The sequence below is a fragment of the Phymastichus coffea genome, unplaced genomic scaffold, assembly GCF_024137745.1.
Source record: "Phymastichus coffea isolate CEN01 unplaced genomic scaffold, Cenicafe_Pcof_1.1 PCOF00031, whole genome shotgun sequence".
In the NCBI taxonomy this organism is placed as follows: domain Eukaryota; kingdom Metazoa; phylum Arthropoda; class Insecta; order Hymenoptera; family Eulophidae; genus Phymastichus; species Phymastichus coffea.
This window is the reverse complement of record NW_026706842.1, coordinates 1,998,713-2,017,841: the sequence shown is the minus strand read 5'-3', so window position 1 is coordinate 2,017,841 and position 19,129 is coordinate 1,998,713. Positions and strand designations below refer to the sequence as shown.

At 37.5% G+C, this 19,129-nt stretch overlaps 1 protein-coding gene across 1 annotated transcript in view; it reads left to right on the top strand.

Moving 5' to 3' along the window:
* LOC131663233 (ankyrin repeat and SAM domain-containing protein 1A-like) overlaps positions 1-13,202 on the top strand; it is a 49,460-nt gene extending 36,258 nt beyond the window's left edge. Inside the window, exons 12-18 of the mRNA XM_058933507.1 lie at positions 1,153-1,500; positions 2,223-2,350; positions 2,435-2,824; positions 4,025-4,375; positions 4,458-4,616; positions 4,709-4,846; positions 4,928-13,202. Coding sequence (XP_058789490.1) covers positions 1,153-1,500; positions 2,223-2,350; positions 2,435-2,824; positions 4,025-4,375; positions 4,458-4,616; positions 4,709-4,846; positions 4,928-5,446 — 2,033 coding nt within the window. The 3' untranslated portion in view covers positions 5,447-13,202. The remainder of the gene's footprint in view (positions 1-1,152; positions 1,501-2,222; positions 2,351-2,434; positions 2,825-4,024; positions 4,376-4,457; positions 4,617-4,708; positions 4,847-4,927) is intronic.
* The last annotated feature ends 5,927 nt before the right edge of the window (positions 13,203-19,129 follow it).

Below are 19,129 nucleotides of genomic sequence, written 5' to 3'. Positions count from 1 at the left end.
CGTCGCACAGATCCAGCTCTCTCTCGCTTCCGTGAATAATCATTCCTTTTATTTTTTTCCAAAATCAGACGTCTTCGAGCGCGCGCCGCTGACGCTCTTGAGATATCGCAAGCGCGAGAGAGGCCTCGGATTCGCCTCAGAGAGCGCTACCCGCGGTCATGCGTACCAGAGAGAGAGAGAGAGAGAGAGAGAGAGAGAGCACTCTCCAAGAGTGAAAGTTCGCTGCAATTGTTTTCTTTTGTCTTGCTCTCTCGATCCTTATTTCCCGTTCAAGCCGTTATCACCTTTTTTATTTGAAGAGCATTTCCGTTTTTCCGGTCTACGCATATGTCGAATCCATTTCTGATATTAAGTCAAAGTATATATATATATATATATATATATATATATATATATATATATATATTTATATATGATTTGATACCTTGGGAGCGCTGTTCACGTATCGCGGGAGGCGAATGAGTGAACTGTACAGTCACCGCAGCTACTGCAAAATGAATATGATGCTGTTCAAACAAGAATGAGGGAGTAAAATAGGGAGAGAGAGAGAGAGATAGCGAGATGGACGGAGTGCGATAGGCAAATCTCGTTTCGATCGTCGGATTGGCGCTCATTGTGTTACATTTGGGAGCTGGTCGCTGCTGCTTCCTCGATTCTCGGCTACTGGCCATGTCCAGTCGCCCGGACGATAGCTGCTGCACTCGCTGAATATGCAACATATAGCGCATCCATTATGAATATCCGTTCGATCGTCGTTGGTTCATCCATTCGCAAGCATCACGCGCTCCATGCATAAGTCCGACTCAACTCGCTCGGCATCGAATGCTCAGCGTTATTATTCCCTTGCTCAATGATTATCAATGCCCTTCCTCATCTCTCTCTCTCACTGTTCCTCTCGCTTCTCTGCTCCATGAAACGCGGCAAGCTTGATTGGATCCGTAGAGATTCAGTCAGTAAGAGCTTGCGGCGGATTTGTGTTTTTAGTAAAGCGTCGATAGATTAACTATACTTATATAACCGTCTTTTAAGAACCAGGTCAAAATTGGCATGCGAATGATGTCTATTCACGAGGAGAAATTAGTCGCATAGAGAAAGATGTGATTGGCATGTTTTGAGCTGTTGGTAATGATTGGACTGTTTGACGGTTCGCAGGTTTGCTGAAGGGCTCGGTGGCGGCGGCAGAGCGGCCGCGCACGCTGCGTCGGCTGCGCAACGTGTACTCGCCGGCGGGCACGGGAGGCTGCGGTTTGCCGATAGGCATCACCGGGGCCGAGCTCGCCGGCGAGCATCACGAGCTCAACAGTCAACAGCCGCAGCAACAGCAACAGTCACGAGCGACATCGGCTGAGCGCGACGAGAAGAGTCTCAGCATCATGAGTCCATTCGACGAGCAGGAGGAATGGGCTAAAATCTCGGAGATCATGGCCACTTTTGGCACCGGCCTCGTGCGCGAATCCGTCTTTGTCAGCGAGCTCGAGAAGGAGTTTCAAGCGAGGCTTGGTAAGTTTTCAATTTTGTATGGTCGGCTGCGAGCCTGCTGTTTCAACTATCTTGAACGTTGTTGAATTAGCGATGAAGTCTCGTTGGTGCGAATTATGGAACTCGTTAAAATTGCATTTTTTAATCGATGAATATAACTGACCCATCATTAAAAAGTCATCATTGGCCACAGCAAGAGTATTTGAAAAAAAAAAAAAAAAAAAATTCGAAAAAAGAACTCTCGTGGCTATAAACGTAAACTCAGATGCACGTGCACTCGAACAGCGGAGAATGCTGCTTGCGCACATTGGAGAAGTTTTCAGCTACTCGAAAAGTTGATGCACCAGTGAGCTCGGCCGGTACTCGAGCTCACAGGCTCTCCTCACAGCCAGTCTGTGCAATATACAGTATTTTTCTTGCTCTTTTTATCAATTTCGTTTTTACTGCGCTTGAGCCCTCTTGTACACGTTTGTTACACGGCCGCATTATCTCCCTTTCCTCCGTTCTGGCAAGCGCTCGAATGAACCTCTTCAATTTTTCAAGCTCTGCTTCTATTATAAAACATCGATTCTCTAATAACGCGCTAATTAGGCCACCATTTTTTAGCGCTTTTTGATTTTTTGGGCAAGAAAGCATTGGTTCGTTACTATTTTCCCTATAAAAATCTGGAATACATACATATGAATTATTTGAGCCGACACTTCATTAAAATAATTGCGTTTTCGATTGGCTTTGACTTTCAGGTCTGAACAGCAACAACGGTGGCAGCCCTTGTGTGCAAACGGTTATAGGCCAATGGTTGTCGAAACTCAATCTGTCCGACTATGAGTCGCTGTTTTTGAATTACGGATTCGACGACCTAGAATTTATCGTAAGTGTTAACGAAGCTAGATACAAACAATTACTCGTTTATCTCGGAAGCAAACTAACAGTCTTGAATATTTTTGACGTGCAGAATGGCATTCTCGAGGAATCCGATTTGAAAGAAATGGGCATAACAAGCGAGAAAGAACGCTTGGTGATTTTAGATGCAGTGAGTCTGCTGAACAATCGAGTAGAAAAACGTCCGGCAAACAATCCTAATCAGTCGGTCGACGATTGGCTCAAGTTGATACACTTGGACAACTACTCAGAATTGTTCAGGCGGCACCTGTACACGGACATGGACCGCGTGCGAAGGGTTTGGGAAGTCGAGTTAGCTGCGGTGCTCGAGATCCAAAAACCAGCCCACCGTAAGAGGATTCTTGCGTCAGTCAGTGGAGGCTGCTCGCCTCGAGGCGCTTCGCACGTACGCAACGGCAACGGGCCCAGTTTCGATGACCTCAACAAGGACCTCAATACCCTGGTAAGAGATCTTTTAGATCTTTCATTTCGTCTCTCCCGTGGCGTGTCATGTCTATTACTGCTACTCAAGATCATCCAAATAAAATTAATAGAGAGTGACGTGACAACAGCGCGAATGAGTGTCGATTGAAATTTAGAAGAACGTGCAGATGTAATGAGGGCTTGATGTGCAATTGATGAATGTTGGTAACAATCGGCGAATCAATGAAAGGAGCGTAGTGCAGGCCGAGTGCCATCCCCATGGTATATCGCATGAGCGCGCAAAATAGCGCGTCGTCACGAGGGCGTATCCGGGCGTCACATTATTGGGCTGCTCCGAAGCGTGACGTTTCGATGCCAACAATGCGTGCGTGTGCAAATGTGCGTGTTCCCTGTACGTTATGGGTATAAGCCTCTTGTACTTTCTGCTCGCGCTCCCTTCATCTGCTCTCTCGATAACAGTGAGAATGTATGAGCGCCGATCGACGTATAAATATTGCGGCTAATTTGCTCACTCGCTGTCTGCATTGCGAGGCTCGCACACACAAGCGTACGACGAGTAGTTTTTCAGGCGCCTCGTTCGAGCGGAGTCGAACCTTTTGTTTCGCACCTTTTTGCCACACCTGTCCTTTTGCTGCACCTGCTCTCGACTCGTCTGCACCTCTCACAGGCGCCTTTTCTCTCCCTTTCTCTCCACTTTCACGTTGTTTTTCATTCTATCGCGTTCCTCTAATTGGCTTAATAAGTTTTCACTCTTCTTTCTTTTTCCGATACCGCGAATTTCTTGCAATTTGCAAGGGCGTGCGGCGCTCGTATTAAAGAACTTTTTTTATCAAACCATACGCTTATTTTGCTTTCCTTTTCTCAATTTCTGACACTTAATTAGAGCCCACCTTTCTTTACGTGACAAGTTCTAGCTTTCAATTGAACTGGCTGATTTGTACATTCAGTGTTTCCAATCAATCGGTTTGTCACCATACAAAAATCCATTCGCTTGATTCTTCATACCGTTATAAATTGATTCATGCTTAATCGTTACGTTCGTAAATTGTGAGCGTTCATGTCAATTCCTAATGCTTAGTCATTGAGGCAAGTATGATTTTACTACGCTTTCACTTGCTTGAAAAATTACATCTGATAAGATTGCGGAAGTAGAATTAAAGTGTTGAAGGGCACAAAGGATTTATAACATCGCATAAAAGATGAATAACTTACTTTTCAGAAAACGAATATTCAGCAACTCAAAGAGGAAATCCGCGAAAAAATGCCGGAGCCAGTACAGAACAACGGCTTTCCGACCCCAACAACGACTACGAATACGAATACAAGTACGTCAACGGCTCCGACGACGGGCACAAATGCGAATACAACTGGTACGCTAAAACATCGAAAAAATAGACCTGCACCACCGCCACCTCAGAGACCAAATGCACCTCACAACGGTACCGTGACAGAGCACCTCGAAATACGAGGTCCCAACGAATTATTGTTTGGAGTACCGTCTACCCTTAAGACGCAGTGGAGGCACCAGCCTAAGGATCTAGTCACTGGCAGCGTGACCTACGTCGCCAATGTAAGTTCTTATGTGTGTGCTTGGTCGTTATTGAAAGGATTAGAATATTGGTTGATGTGCTTCTTTATGATTGTCTATTTAGTATTTGGGCTCAACGGTTGTGAAAGAACTAAGGGGCACTGAGTCGACCAAGATGTCGATACAAAAGCTGAAAAAGGCGAATCGGGATCCTAGACGTACTCCCGATATCACGCTTTCCATTTCGTACCGCGGCGTCCGATTCCTCAACACCCTTACCGACGTGAGTATACTTTGCCTCGCTTGTTCCTTTGTCGCGAGAGCCGAGCTAACAGGAATTTATGTGATCTGTAAGCATCTTTGTTGCTGTTTCAGGAACCAATATGTGACCACGAGATACGTAATATTCACTGCGCTTGTCAGGACGCCGACGATCTCACCCATTTTGCTTACATTACCAAAGACCACGCCAGTCGCACTCATTTTTGCCATGTTTTTTGCGTGCCAACTATGGTAAGCGCATCGTTAAACGAGACACTTCATTCGCGTGTACTTGACTGTGCTAACGCGAAAAACCTTCGCTCTGCGTTGCAGGACCAAGCCACCGAAATAATTCTGACGCTGGGTCAAGCTTTCGAGGTAGCGTACCAAATAGCCTTGAAGGACAAACTCGGCGGCCACGCAATCCGATCCCAGTCGGCTAACCAGCTGACGAGTCTCGCCGGCAGCAAGACAGCAACTTCACCGTCCCGGGAGACGAACGATCACCGTGCAGACGAGCACAACCACTGTCGGACGAGTACGAATCCCAGGCCAAAGACGCGCTCCAAGTCCACTAGCAATCCCTTTGCCAGCCCAACAATGCCCAGTCCCAATAAGACCACTAGCAGCTCCAATTCTCATACGACCTACAACAACTCGACAGCGATGACGACGTCGGTTACACCCGTGAAGCTACTGGCGACGCACGGGCGCTCGCACTCGGTCAATGAAATCAAGCTCAACGGCAGCCAGATGAAACCAGCGCCACTGCCCGTCGACGACATCAGCATCGGCGTACGGGATATGAAGGCTGGCTCGCGCGCACCCATCGCCCTTTCCGAAGAGTTCTAATGCGAGCCAGTGTCGTTCGTTCGTTCCCTTTTTATCGCGCGCCCTCTGTTAACGCGTCAACTGTAAATTGCAGGCTTGTACATATGAAGTTTAGCTAGTACATTGCGTTCTCGAGGTCGCGGGACCGGCTGAGCCAGTGATAATCGCCAACTTTCTCTTCGCGGATTTTCCTTCTTTTTTTATTTATTGTACAGCTCACACGGCACTGTGTTCCGCATCCCTATATTATATTTTATGTTTTTTTTTAAATTCACGTAATAAATACTATTTTCTATGATTTCCGCTTCTTCTTTATTTTATCGCTTGTACGGTGCATTTATTGGTTTTTGCGAAAGAGAATTCGTGTTCCTTAACTCGCTAATCGTATGCTGCTCGGTATTATACAATTATTCGCGCAATATATTAATGATCTGCATTCGATTGTTTGCACATATTTTGTTTGTTTTAAACATTTTATGACATTTCTACGGCGATTTCTAGTCATAAATATAGGCATCACCTGTTTAAAAACGTGTTAATCTGCAGATCAAGAACTAAAACTACTCGTAATTTTAACGAAAACTTCAAGACATATTTGTTCGATAACGTATACTTTAGGTCATGTGTATAAAATACCCGGCTTCACAGGTAAGTAGTAAGTCTTCTCAAAAAACGTTTCATTACTACAGTCACGACTGTAAGTAATAGTTCTAGTAATAACTTTTTCAAATCACTTTCATAGATATACCAGCATTTGCATTTCATAAGCGTCAACTTGACAGTGAACTGCGATTAATAATATCATAATCCGAGCAATAGTAATATTACCGACGCCAGGTTAATCATTCGACATTACATATACTTTTATAAAAATATTATTTGATAAGATAAACCAAAACGCATACATAACCTATAGCATCGGGCATAATATCAATTTTGATTCTACTAATTATCATTATCGAAAACATCAGTTTCTAATTTTTCGTCACAACGAATTTCATTTGAACGTTTTCATTACAAATTAACTTATTACAAAAACGGTCCTAATTATTTACGACAAATAATTATTAATTTTTTGCAAGTAAAAACATAATTTCACTTTACTAGCAAAATATGTCATTTTGCACGTTTGCGCGGTAATATTAACGTTGAGGTAGTTCACACGAAAGTATATTTTCAGTGTAATTACATTGATAATGTGATTAATAATAATAGAATGAAATTAATAAATTAAAACTACATAAATACAGCACGTCAACTTGTGTCAAAATGTCAACAATCTTGATAACTTACCTCATTTTTTAATTGATAACTTTTCTTACGAGCATTTACTAGAAATAATTTTTTTTTTAAGAAATTTACAATAATTTTTAATACTAACGCGTACTCGACAACAGAATTAAAAATTAAAAGCCAACAAATATTGATTGCCTTCAATGAAAAAATTTAATTAACTGATAAATAAATTTTATAATAATCAATGCTAGTGAAAGATAACTTGTGGTAATATTTCATGAATAAAAACGAAACTGTTTTTAATAATGTTTGGGGGCCTATATAACTTATTAAAGACTCAATAACTTTTTTTAGGCTTCAAAACCAACGTTTCGAAAAAAACTTTCCAAAATCTTTCAACAATATTATTATACAGATGGGATACAGACAGCTAAAATACTAAAAACAAATATCTTTCAATATTTCTAAATGAAAAGCTGAATTAATCATATGAACAGTATTACGAAGCTGAAGATACAATCAATTTTATTTACCGGAAATCTGTAACAAACATAGACGGGTTGGACGATGTAAAAATACTCGAGTTTGGACGCTAATAACTTATACGATTAGTATTGATAGTAATTGCGTTTATTACTAGAAATTGAAAAAAAAAGTAAGTCATAAGCTAACAAATGATTTTTTCGGATTCAGAATGAAAAAAGTAATAAATACAGCAGATATAATTTGAATTGTATAGTGGCATAAAGTAAATTATTTATCTCAAACAGAAATCTCTTGACTATTAATTCCTAAAAATTTTGAAGTAAGTTTAAAATTGAATCATCTAAAGTAAATATGCCTTTGAGATATTATTATGATAGAGCAAATTGATGATTGAACAAAAACTGAGAAAAAGTTTGGAATGTAGATATCCATTATAAGATAAACAAAGGAGTATTATAACAGAAAAATTCAAAAAACTTTACAAACAGAAAATAAAAACTGCCAAAAACTAACGTAAATAAAAGAAATATAACTATTCATATTTTCACACGCACGAATCATATTTTCATTAAAAATATAATTTTACCCAATGCAAGTAAAACTAGCATTGTAAACGCTGTTTGATTAACATTTTTCTATACATTGTAGAATGCTAGAAATTATTAAATTAAATAAATTATTGAAGTACGTTTTAATTATTTAATAAATTATTAAAATAAACGTGCATAATAAGGGATAACGTGTGATAATGTATATATTTTGAATTTTAAAACGAGCATGCAAACGTGATCGTTTAATTTCATTAACGGAAAATTGTTTGCATACATATATTATACAATCATATTGATTTCTGATATTTTTATAATTTTCATTTCATATATTAATATTATGGTTTACTAACGCGCACAAAATAATGATAATGTTGGACCAACGTACGAGAAAAGTATATAAAATGATTGTTGTTGCCCAAATTATGAAACAATGACTTTAAATACATGTCTAAATAACTGAACGCTTGTACTCGCTACAAGGATTGCAAAAATTATGCGACCTGTGCAATGATACGATTTAAATGTACTAATAATGCAAAATAATAAAAATTATTACATGTGTATGAAAATAGCTGATATTTACGGGATAAACTAAAAAAAAAACATTAAATGTATAGCTTTGGTCGTGAAGAATCAGTTCGAATAAACAATATTAAATCATGTACGGGTTGAATTGTCAAATTGTTTATTATAAATAAAATCGTACTATAAAGCTTCTATATACATTGTTAAAATTATAAAAAAATATAAGCATTCGCGATACCAAAAGTATTACTGAAATACATTCCATAAATTAAACGAACATTTTTTTCACATAAAATATACATATATATGGCCACAATAAACTTATGATTTTAATACTAAAACGATAATTCCGATAATTGTTTGATTCTTAATTGAAAGGTAAATATTTTTAGACGCTTTACTTTTTTATGCTCCTATGACTACTTATAACTTGCTATAAGTATTGTCAAATATAACATAGGTGTTACACGAGTGTGTAATGATTAAAAATATAAAATTGGAATAGAAAAACACTTAAATAAGAAATAAATAACACAGATTGGTTGCAATGATAACCGTTACGATTTTCGTATATTAAAAAAATGAAAATTGAAAGTTATATTGAATAATGACAAATTTCTTCGAATTAAAAATAATTTTTCAAAGTAGACCAAATGAGATTTACTTTGACTTAATTTACCCGTAAAAACAAGCACATATGATGTCTGCATCAGCGAATATTTATTTACTAACATCTCATATTTAAAAGAACGTAGATCTATCGCAGCTACGACACGCAATTACGAGTCATAGTTGAAATTTAATTTACTCTTTGAAGTCTCTGATATACATTCATTAGGAAGCATGTACTTCCACACATTCACATATTCACTCGTGCTGTATTCATACGCGTGTATAGATATTTGAGTGTAGGCATCATTAACGCGGCGTTCATGCGTCTATATACATCTCTTAATTTTACATACATGACTTGACTCAAAAGATTGAGTTGAAGTTCGCTAGATGCTACTCATCTTCAACTTTGTCAATCATCTTTCACGCGTGTCAATGACATTGCTCAATTCTTCTTTTTACTCTAAACTATTAGTCTTATAAAACTACTATGGACTGCAATACGATTTCTTGTTTTGATTATGTTGGTATTCACAATAATATGAAAAATAAAAAAGATTTTCTTGCTAGTCATGAGCTTATACTTCCAATATAGTATAACATTATGTAGTGATAAATCTTGATAAGATTGTTTGTTATATTGTTGTTAGTTTGTCTTAATTTATTTTCATACAATCATACCATATCATACTTCATCATAATCAAATCGTCATGCGGCATGTCATTCCTAATATCTGATCATACGCTTCTTCTATTATGTAGCTAAATAAACATATACATAGACGCCTATATAAGGATAATAGCGTATATATAACAAAAAATGAAATATAAAGAACGGAGGTTAAATGTACAAGTGAAATAACAGTCAAGTTTGCATTACAAAAATGTATCGAACTGATTCTGAAGAGTTTAAGGAGAAATTGATGTGATTACAAGTGCGAATACATCTATAATTGCAAAAACAATGTGTGCAAGTTTTAGCACTTCCTCGCGACTGCATTTACAGCATTTGCAATTCAAACAAAAGATGGGGGGAGGGGTCTGTATTTAACTCTCTTTCTGTAATTATCACAAGTTAAGAGTGTGCAAGTTACTTGTGCGCGTATGATTACTGCAAAATTCGTTCTTGGCTCTTTTCGCTTGATTCAAGCTTTTGAGTTGCTGCCACTCATAGTTAACATTCATTTCATATAGCTAAAGTATGCGCAATGCGTATACCATCGTATGAAAAACATGCAAAATGTGCTGTGTTCATCATGTATATACTTATAAATCCATTTATAGGGCATATATACACGGATACTTTAATCCGAAGTTTGTTACTCTGTAAGATAATGAATCCATTTCCGTAACGCTTACAACTTTGACTAGCTAGCCGATAACTTTTATACTTAAAAATACGAACTTTAATACGACGATGATGCTCATTTTAATCCTCGCTGATTCCGTAACCAGATTATCTTTCAATATTTTAATCATTAGCTTGCATACATAGATTTTGATACTACCATTTAATCTGTGAAATGTTGTTGATCATAAATGGTGCACTCGCAATTTATACGCTGCAACGATGAAGTCCAGAGATTTAGCGAGAATATACGAGTGATATTACGTTCTAACACCAAAGATTAAGACTATACTTTAATTAACGCATTTATCTCTTTTTATACGACGACCGGCTACGTCTTTTGGCATTTTTACACTATTTTGAAGAACAATAAGTAACCTCTTAGAATCAACGTAATGGATTGTTATGTAAGTTTTCTAATAATAAAAAAATACAATGAGATTGTGAACATAAATGCAATATTCAATAAGATGAACGACCCAATACTGTTGTAGTATCGTACGATAGTTTGCAAATAAATGCGCAACGCATATTTGCATGTATGCGCAAATTCGTGAATATTGAAACAGATATGTAGGTGTGAAAAGAGCCAAAATGAAATGGATGCATACAGGTCTTTGATAAACGATCGCGTGCAGGAATGTGCTTTCGATAGTACTTATAATAGTATATGTGAATTAATATATAAATAATAATAATAATAATAATAATAATAATAATAATAATAATAATATTAATAATAATAATAATAGGAATGATGATATATAAATAACGAAGGCAGGGTATCCATTTGTATACAGAAATTGTAATACGGGGTGTAACATTAAAAGCATCAGAGATGAAAGGCTCGTACACGCCCTTGCGCCCGTTCATCCTGATAGCTTTGATATCTCAACAGCGCAGCAATATATGAACGGACACCCTTCTTTATTATAATTCATTGCCATTGTAACACTTGAAAATGCTCGAAATCGTTTGCGCGCGCGTTTAACTGTAACTGGCGTAACAATAATATTCTCTTTATCTCTCGTGTAGCTTCAATGGATAATGAAATAGAAAAAGAGTTAGTAGGATATTCATGTTTAGCGTCGATTAAGAGTAATACATAGCTAAAATTAAATACGCAATCTCTGTGTTTTTTTGCCGCTGGAACGTCCTGAACTTACATATTTGCACGTTCTTTTGAACTTCAGCATATTCACACCATAATATTGTTTTCAACATTACAGCAAACATTTTTTTGAAAACATTCGTTACAGCACATGTTTAATTGGTATTTAATGAAATTCTTTTTCTTATACTCAAACCATTGATTGGTCATTAGATGTAATACAAATGATGACATAATTAGTGGTTCAAATTAATATCAGATAACCATAAGGCGTAACGTAAACAATTCGACAAAATTCCCTTTGGTTGTTTAGCGCACTCATGTATCAATCATTTCAAACAGTTGAAATTTTATTCGTACGAATATATTGCTCATCAGAACGATATGCTAATAATATGATTGATTCAGAGACTCTCGGCAAATTTCATATTATTTTATAAATGAAAAATAGGTACGAATATTACTCAGTTTCTTTAAAAACTGACAAATAAAAACTCGAATAGTATAGTAAAGTTAACGATAAATAATAATGGATAATAATCAAATCATCTTAACTTCGTTCTATTTGTATTGTATCTGAACTTTGACTGAATCTCACTTAGGGTTGTCAACAAATGATTTATATGTTTTTTTGGTTTTGATGTTCGTTAATAATGAATATTACATCTCATCAATCGCAAAGCTTCACCATTCATATCATTAATCACAAAACTCGGCTGCGCTAAATTATTATATATTGTTATTTCTTATATTGTTATGAGAAAAATAATTATAAAATTTTTATTCGAATTTTATTCTTAATAGATAATATAGTTTTGCGAATATAACTTTTTTTAATCAAATTATTCAGAGAAGTAAGAAATGCAGAGTTCTTGAAAAATTTAAGTGGTGTAAATAAGTAACGGTAAAAGAATGTGAATTGTAAAATAACAAAAAATATATGTTTTGATGCGTAATCATCTGATATAAATAATAATGACAAAAGAGGGTGCGAAAGAAGAGACAGAAAATGTATTTTCGAATTTATAGTTTATTTTTCATTAGCGTAGATGACAAATAATGATGATGACAAAAAAGTTTATTGTGAATTACCATTCTGATTGAACGGCTTATTCAAGATTTTCTTTTTTTATTTTAGAAGTCTCTATCTTCCATCCGCCTAAATTGAATAATTGTGAATGCACTAAGTGATTTGTTAAACCTATTTTCTTCTTCGAAAAGAAATAACTTGTATATCAAATATTATAATCTCGATGAAGTTAAACAAAATCACTACAGATTTAACAAAGGGATCTCTCGATCATTTCAAGCATTATCAAGATAAAATAAGCAACAGAATGGTGTATTATAAAGTAGGCAAAATGTAAGTGTTGATAAGCTGATTACGACTGAGTTCGACAAAATCTTTGTATTACTGTATGTGAACAATGTAAAACATATTTATATGTATTATAAATCATTCGTATTGTATTACTCAGGCTAGTGCAAAGAATTTTGTCGTCCTCGTTACAAACTGTATAGATATCAATAAAGGCAAAAAAGAAGAAAATATCGTTGATTATGATGAAAAAATCAAAAAAACCCATGAAAATGAATAAGCAAAATGAAATTGAATAACGTAATAAATAATCAAGGTAAGAGTAAGATTGACGAGAAGATAAGAAAGTGCTTATAAAAGGTGCGTAGATAAAGTATTATTCGCTGAAAGCTTGTAAAATCGGAGATATCATATTATATAAATGCTCTATATTTAAAAAACGCAGCCTCATCGCCATCAAATCATGCATACATACGCAGATTTTTTGAGTTCTTCTATAATTTATATTTATTATTGTTCATGTTTACTAGAAGTATATATAAATATATATATATATATATTATATCAGAGACTATTCCCTGGAATACCTATATAATGTCTACGTCTTATATAATAAAAATTATGAAAGGAATTCATAAAAGTGTTTTGACTTTTCTGCAGCCATTGGACCTTCCCACAACATACAGTCTCACACATCGATCTTTTTGCATCCTACGATTGCATTTTAAAAGACTACAATAATATTTTAATTTATAAGTTCATATTCCAATCACACTTTTATTTTCATATTTTATTAGAGTACGTTTTTTTGAATAGGTGGAGAATGATTGCATTCTTTAGATATTCTTCAGAGGTACGGATTTTGTAATGAAGGAGATTTGTTTCACAGAGTTATATAAACCTATTTTATCTTGTTTCAGTTGTGTTGCAGCTGATAGTTTGAAATACAATTATTTTTATTCAATCTTTGTTTGATTATGTTGATGGATAATTAACAAACAGCATACCAACAGTGAAATTAACTGATGTGGAAATCGTGGATAATGTAAAAAAAACGGAACTGAAGAGAAAGATGCGCAAATCCTTCTATAACCAGCCAAATAAGCTGACGCGTCGTCACGTACACGCTTTGGATTTTCCATCTTCATCTCAGGTTGAAAATAGAATAGAGAGGAGGAAAAAGACAAAAATCTTATGCGGGGTCGTTCGTGGCAAAGCACCCCTGACTTCCGCGCGGAACAAAAGAAATAAACGAGGGCGTGGTATGTGCGTGACGTTGTTATATAAGAGCGCGCAAACAAGCTCGCGGAAAAGACGATGACAAGGAGCTTTCGGCGCCTGGCGATTTCTCTGATAAATCGCTCCTCGTTTTTGTATGGATTTTCTCTCCGTTCTTCTTATGAGACTGTGAAAGAATACAAAACAGATATATGCTTTTCATTTTTAATATCACCAGAGTAGCATATTATAGAATTTCACTTCGGTCTAAAAAATTTGTTAGTCATATCGCAATTTTAGAAAGAATATCCACAGGTGTAGCTTTTCACAATCAATAAAATTGCGTAAAGCAAATTGGAAGTAAAAAAACGCTGTCAGCTTTTCTGGCGGTATGCATTCTTGGAGGTGTTTGTTTCGCTTATTTTACGGTCGCCAGTACGACAATACATTTTGAAGCTGCTGTCACAAGCCTTAAAACGATAAAAAAGTCATCCTTGATCGAAATTTATAGTATTTTTGCAAAATAGCTCTAAATGAATATTTTAATTTACTTTAAAAAATGTTGTAGAAAAAATTCTATAAACATTTTTCTAATCAACGAATTTGGTTAAAAATTATTTGCCCTCTATTTTCCAATATTTTAAACACGAGAACAAATATTTATAGGAATCTATTGAGTAGAAAGGTCATACCGATGGTCAGAACACATACATACTCACACGCAACCTCATGGATATACGTCATGAAAACACAACTTACGACACATGCAGGAATCTTAGATCTAACAAAAAAACCAAGATTGAAGCAAACATAACAAATATGAAAATGTATGGTGGAAAAAAAAAATTTTTTAAAAAGCGAAAGAACAGCTTCTTCTCCAAGGAAGTGAAATCAGTTTCGTATCCGAAGCGAGCGTACAGTAGGTATAGTGCGTTCACTACGGGAGCAAAAGATAAATTTTTCCAATATTTTAATGATGAAAGTTACGGCATCTTCATTCTATCTTGTCGATTTTCCATTGTTCTCGGTGGCTGCCGTTACGGTAATAATAAGGTCTCCTCGCTCGTACACAAGAGGCGTATCCTCGAGGGAGCGGGCGCGAGACGAGAAAATTCACGGATGCGATCGCCAAGGCGGGGGAGAGGATGGAGCTCTCTGTGCCCGAGCTGCGGCCGTATAACAATTTACCGGCTAATCGAAAAACTTTGTTAAGACTGAAACTTGGTTAATTAGCATCTTTGCTGGGGACTCGACAGCGCGCGCTTGCTTACCTTGCGGGCTGGTGCTGTAGCAAGGAAATGATTATTCAAAATACAAATAGCGCGCGGAAGAGTGCCTGTGGTGCACCGATGGCTAGCGCTTGCTTTTCTCCCGGTGCTTCGGCTGCTGCTTTATGTACACTTTGCCAACCGCGCGGCAAAAGCCCGCCTGGCTATACCATTGAAAACGGATAAATGTTTCACGGCACAGCCTCTATACGTCAGCAGTTGTGCTTTCTGATGTGCCTCTTGAATTATTAATTTTTAACGTTAACTTTGCTATTTGACCGTTGTACGCCATTAATGCCATACGAAATGATAATTGCCTTCTATTAACGAAAGCTTGTGATGAGCTTGCGTTAGAAGTAAACTGTGAAAAAATGCAACCAACACGATTTATTATCTTTGCAAACAGTTTTCATTGACATTTTAGCATTCGATCTGCAACATTGACGTTGATGCTACTGAGCTGAAACGTTTTTTTCTATTAAATAGATTTTCGAGAGCAAATTGATTTAACATTTTCAACTTATTTCATCAAAAAAGTGCGATGATTAGCATACTAGAACATGTCAGCTTGGCAATTTCATTAGTCTTGAATTTTTATGCACTATTTGACTTCAGAAAGCTCTACCGGCGTTAAAAGTTCAAGCGATTCGTAGAGTTAAAAATGGAAGTGAGGGTAATGCTATAATTTTTTGCAAAAATCACGAAAAATTACGTTTCTTTTTCGATGGGATTTACCCTTCCATGGACGAAAAACCGGATGTCCTAAGCATGCCACTCGACAGCTCCAATTTCTATCAAATTCTTTATGTTCTATGTACTGATAAAATCGAATGTGCAAGAGAATGCACACAATGCAGAAATTGAAACTTCTCGAATTAATATTTTCTTTACGAAATAGTAGCACTTGCATAAAGCAAATTGTAATTGGTAACTCACACGATAACGTGAAAATTTCATGAAATTCCTCGGAATGTAAATAAGATTCGCGTGAATTGAATGTTTGCATTCATAAATATCGGCACCATCTGCCATGTTTATTCGGGTGACAACACTTTTATGCCTCTAGGATACGGTGGTATTACTTGAACCATCACTTAAAATACAATGAGCTCTATAAATCTGTTTGTAAAGACGACTTGTGTCCTAAGTACACACAACTTGGCTCGGAACTCTTATTATTACTTTTTGTCTCGGATACGCTTGGGTCGGGAGAGAAGAAACGGCGTGCGGCAGAAAAAAAAGTGATGTAGGCCAGATCGGTGGTGGTGCGTCTGTGTGCGTGTTGTCGTTGACAATAAAATCGTCTCATTGTTACGGGGCGGATCAGGCACGTGGCTGCGGACGTTCCTCCTCGGTGGCGCGATCGTTCGTCCGTATAGCCATGCGTGAAGGCGACGGCCCTTAGGGCGGCGATCTGCGCGTTCGCCCAACCGTAAGTGTTGCAGACTCGATACGCATACAGACAGACAAGCGCACGCGCGAGCGTGTTACGTCGAAGGGATGCTTGCGTCGCGTACTGTCGGCGCTCATCGAAAAATACGTCTTGCTCGATATCTATCGCCAATAAATAACAAATTTACTTGATTGAGAGCTAGCATTCTCAACGATATTATTTACTCCTAAATAATATCGTTCACGTTAAGCTTTCACAGGAGTATTGTGGCGCAAATTAAAATATATACATTATTTTTTCGGAGTTTTAATATAACGAGCTATAACTGTGGTTTTTGTGCGCGACACAGTGAAAATACGGCATGAAAACGTCAGTCAGGATTAAAACGAAAAAAGCACGAGAGAAAAGCAGAAGTAGGGTATCGCCCCTCCATGTGCAGATCTAGATGTTATCTCGAAAAACCCATCCAATGCCTTTTTCTCTTCATTGTGCTTCCATCACTTAATTATCTGCCGACTTTCGAGGGCTTCAATAGTTTCACTTTATTCATTTTCGTTTCAATTTTCATAGCTCATACTCATTTTTTTTCTAAAGTTTTTATATTTTTAACGAGGAATAAATTTTAATTAGAAAGTAACTCTGATACTTTTGTAGCTCCACGTTTGCGGCACACTTTCAATTCAGCCCTATCGCAAAAAGACGAGCTTGTTGCTCTGCTCAGCCAATGTTTTGTTCCTTTCACCGCGATGCGAAAAAGTAGCCTGAAAATAATCACTCGTCTGAAGAGAAAGAGAGAAAAAGAAATAAAGAACCGAGCTGATCAATCGCAGAAACAGAATTTTTTTTTTGGAGCGCATAAAAAACGATACACAAGATAGAAGGGCAATGCAATATTCCGCCGGTGAGAAACTGTTTCTCTCCGCAGATAGGCATAGCGATGTTGAAGCTGGCGCTCGATCTATAGATGCGGCTAGTCGGCAAGTGATGTATAGATTGCAGTATAGCAGTGCCACAGCAAACTCTCATCCAATGGCTGAGTCTGCTACTCATCGATGATATTGGCAAGAGAGAGGGAGAGGAGTAACTCTGCCTCTCTGTCTGACGCGACCAGAGAGAGAGGGGCTATCGGATAATTAGTCGGTGATTACGTGGCAGTCATTCGGGCGGATATCGGCCCTCGCCCTCGCCCGACTCCTCCCCCGTTCCCTCTATTCACTCTCTCGGACTCTGCTGCAGCTGAGTCTGTCCGGCCCGCACTTGCTGCATCTCGTTACTGACGGCCAACGCACCGTTGACTAGCTCGCTCGCTCTCTCTCTCTCTTTCTCTCTCTCTCTCTCCGCTTTCGCGCATTATTGTGTCGTGCTTCTGCGGCACGTCGCAGCCTCTCTCTCCGCGCCATAGTTATCACTCCGTCAACGCTCGGTGCACGAAGAGCCACAGGCAGCCAAAGGACAGAGGGACGATGCACGCCTGAGCGAGACATCCCGCTTGGAGCCAGCCCGACAAACCTAATTATCATTCGATTCAAGGCAGCACGCAGAGATAGATTCGACCTACTCCTACCGCCATGTCGCAACGCGCTATCTTGCTACTGCTCGGCTTTATCCGCTTGTTATTGCATATTATCGTAGTGAGCAGATTCTCTCCAATGGATCACTCATCTCCAGAAGACACTAATTCATTGCGTACTTCAAAGAATTTTATTCTCTCCTTACAATCTCGTTAACGGTCGATTAAGAAGCACCGAAAACTTTGCTGAAAAAAAAGAGAGTAAAACGTAAAGCCATACAGTAAGAATGAACAATCTGTAGTTTCGTGCTATTCATTATAAAACAACACTCCAACGTAAAAAAATAGTTTCTACTGGAAAAATTTAGTTTGTCTATTTGGTTTATAGGCAGAGTTTAGTTTAACAAGTCTGGATTAACTCAATTTTTTGCAGAGCAGTTATTCGTACAACATATACACATTTTTACATTTTGAAGTTGAACAGCTCGAGTAGAAATTTTGACGTGAATTGATTTCCTTTTAGGCTTAGGCAACACATCTTCAAATATATATACTTACAGTCAAGAGTCAGAGATTGAAAACGCGTCACACCTGTTACTACTTCAGAAATACGTTTGTGTCGGTCATATCGAGTCATCGTTTGTTTGACGTTCAAAAAGTCCCCTCGACACGAGTGTCTAATTTGACATATTTGCGATAATCGAAGATTTTTTATTGTTTGAGTAATATTCCGCAATAGAAGCCGAATGCCTAATAATTATCTGAACAATGTCATATAACAAATTGACTACGCAAAAACTCGTAAAAACGTCATGTGTCTCCAAGAGGCAGTTGGATATCAGAATTGGGATACAAGTATATCCATAGTATCGGTATACAAAAGATTACATTTTAACTAATCTGAATAATAATCACGCGATGTTTAGCGCAATGCACATTGTCAATTGTAAGTAACGAAAGCGCTGAGTAATTTATTTGAAAAAGAATCGAGTGGCAAAGTACATGAGTGCGGTCGGGAAGTGCGAAGAAGTCATAGAAATTAAGAGAGAAAGAAGTCAATTTGTAGCGCGCATTGAATGAAAGCGCGCACGAGCCAGCGCGAGTGATCCCTGTTTCGCTGCTATGCCC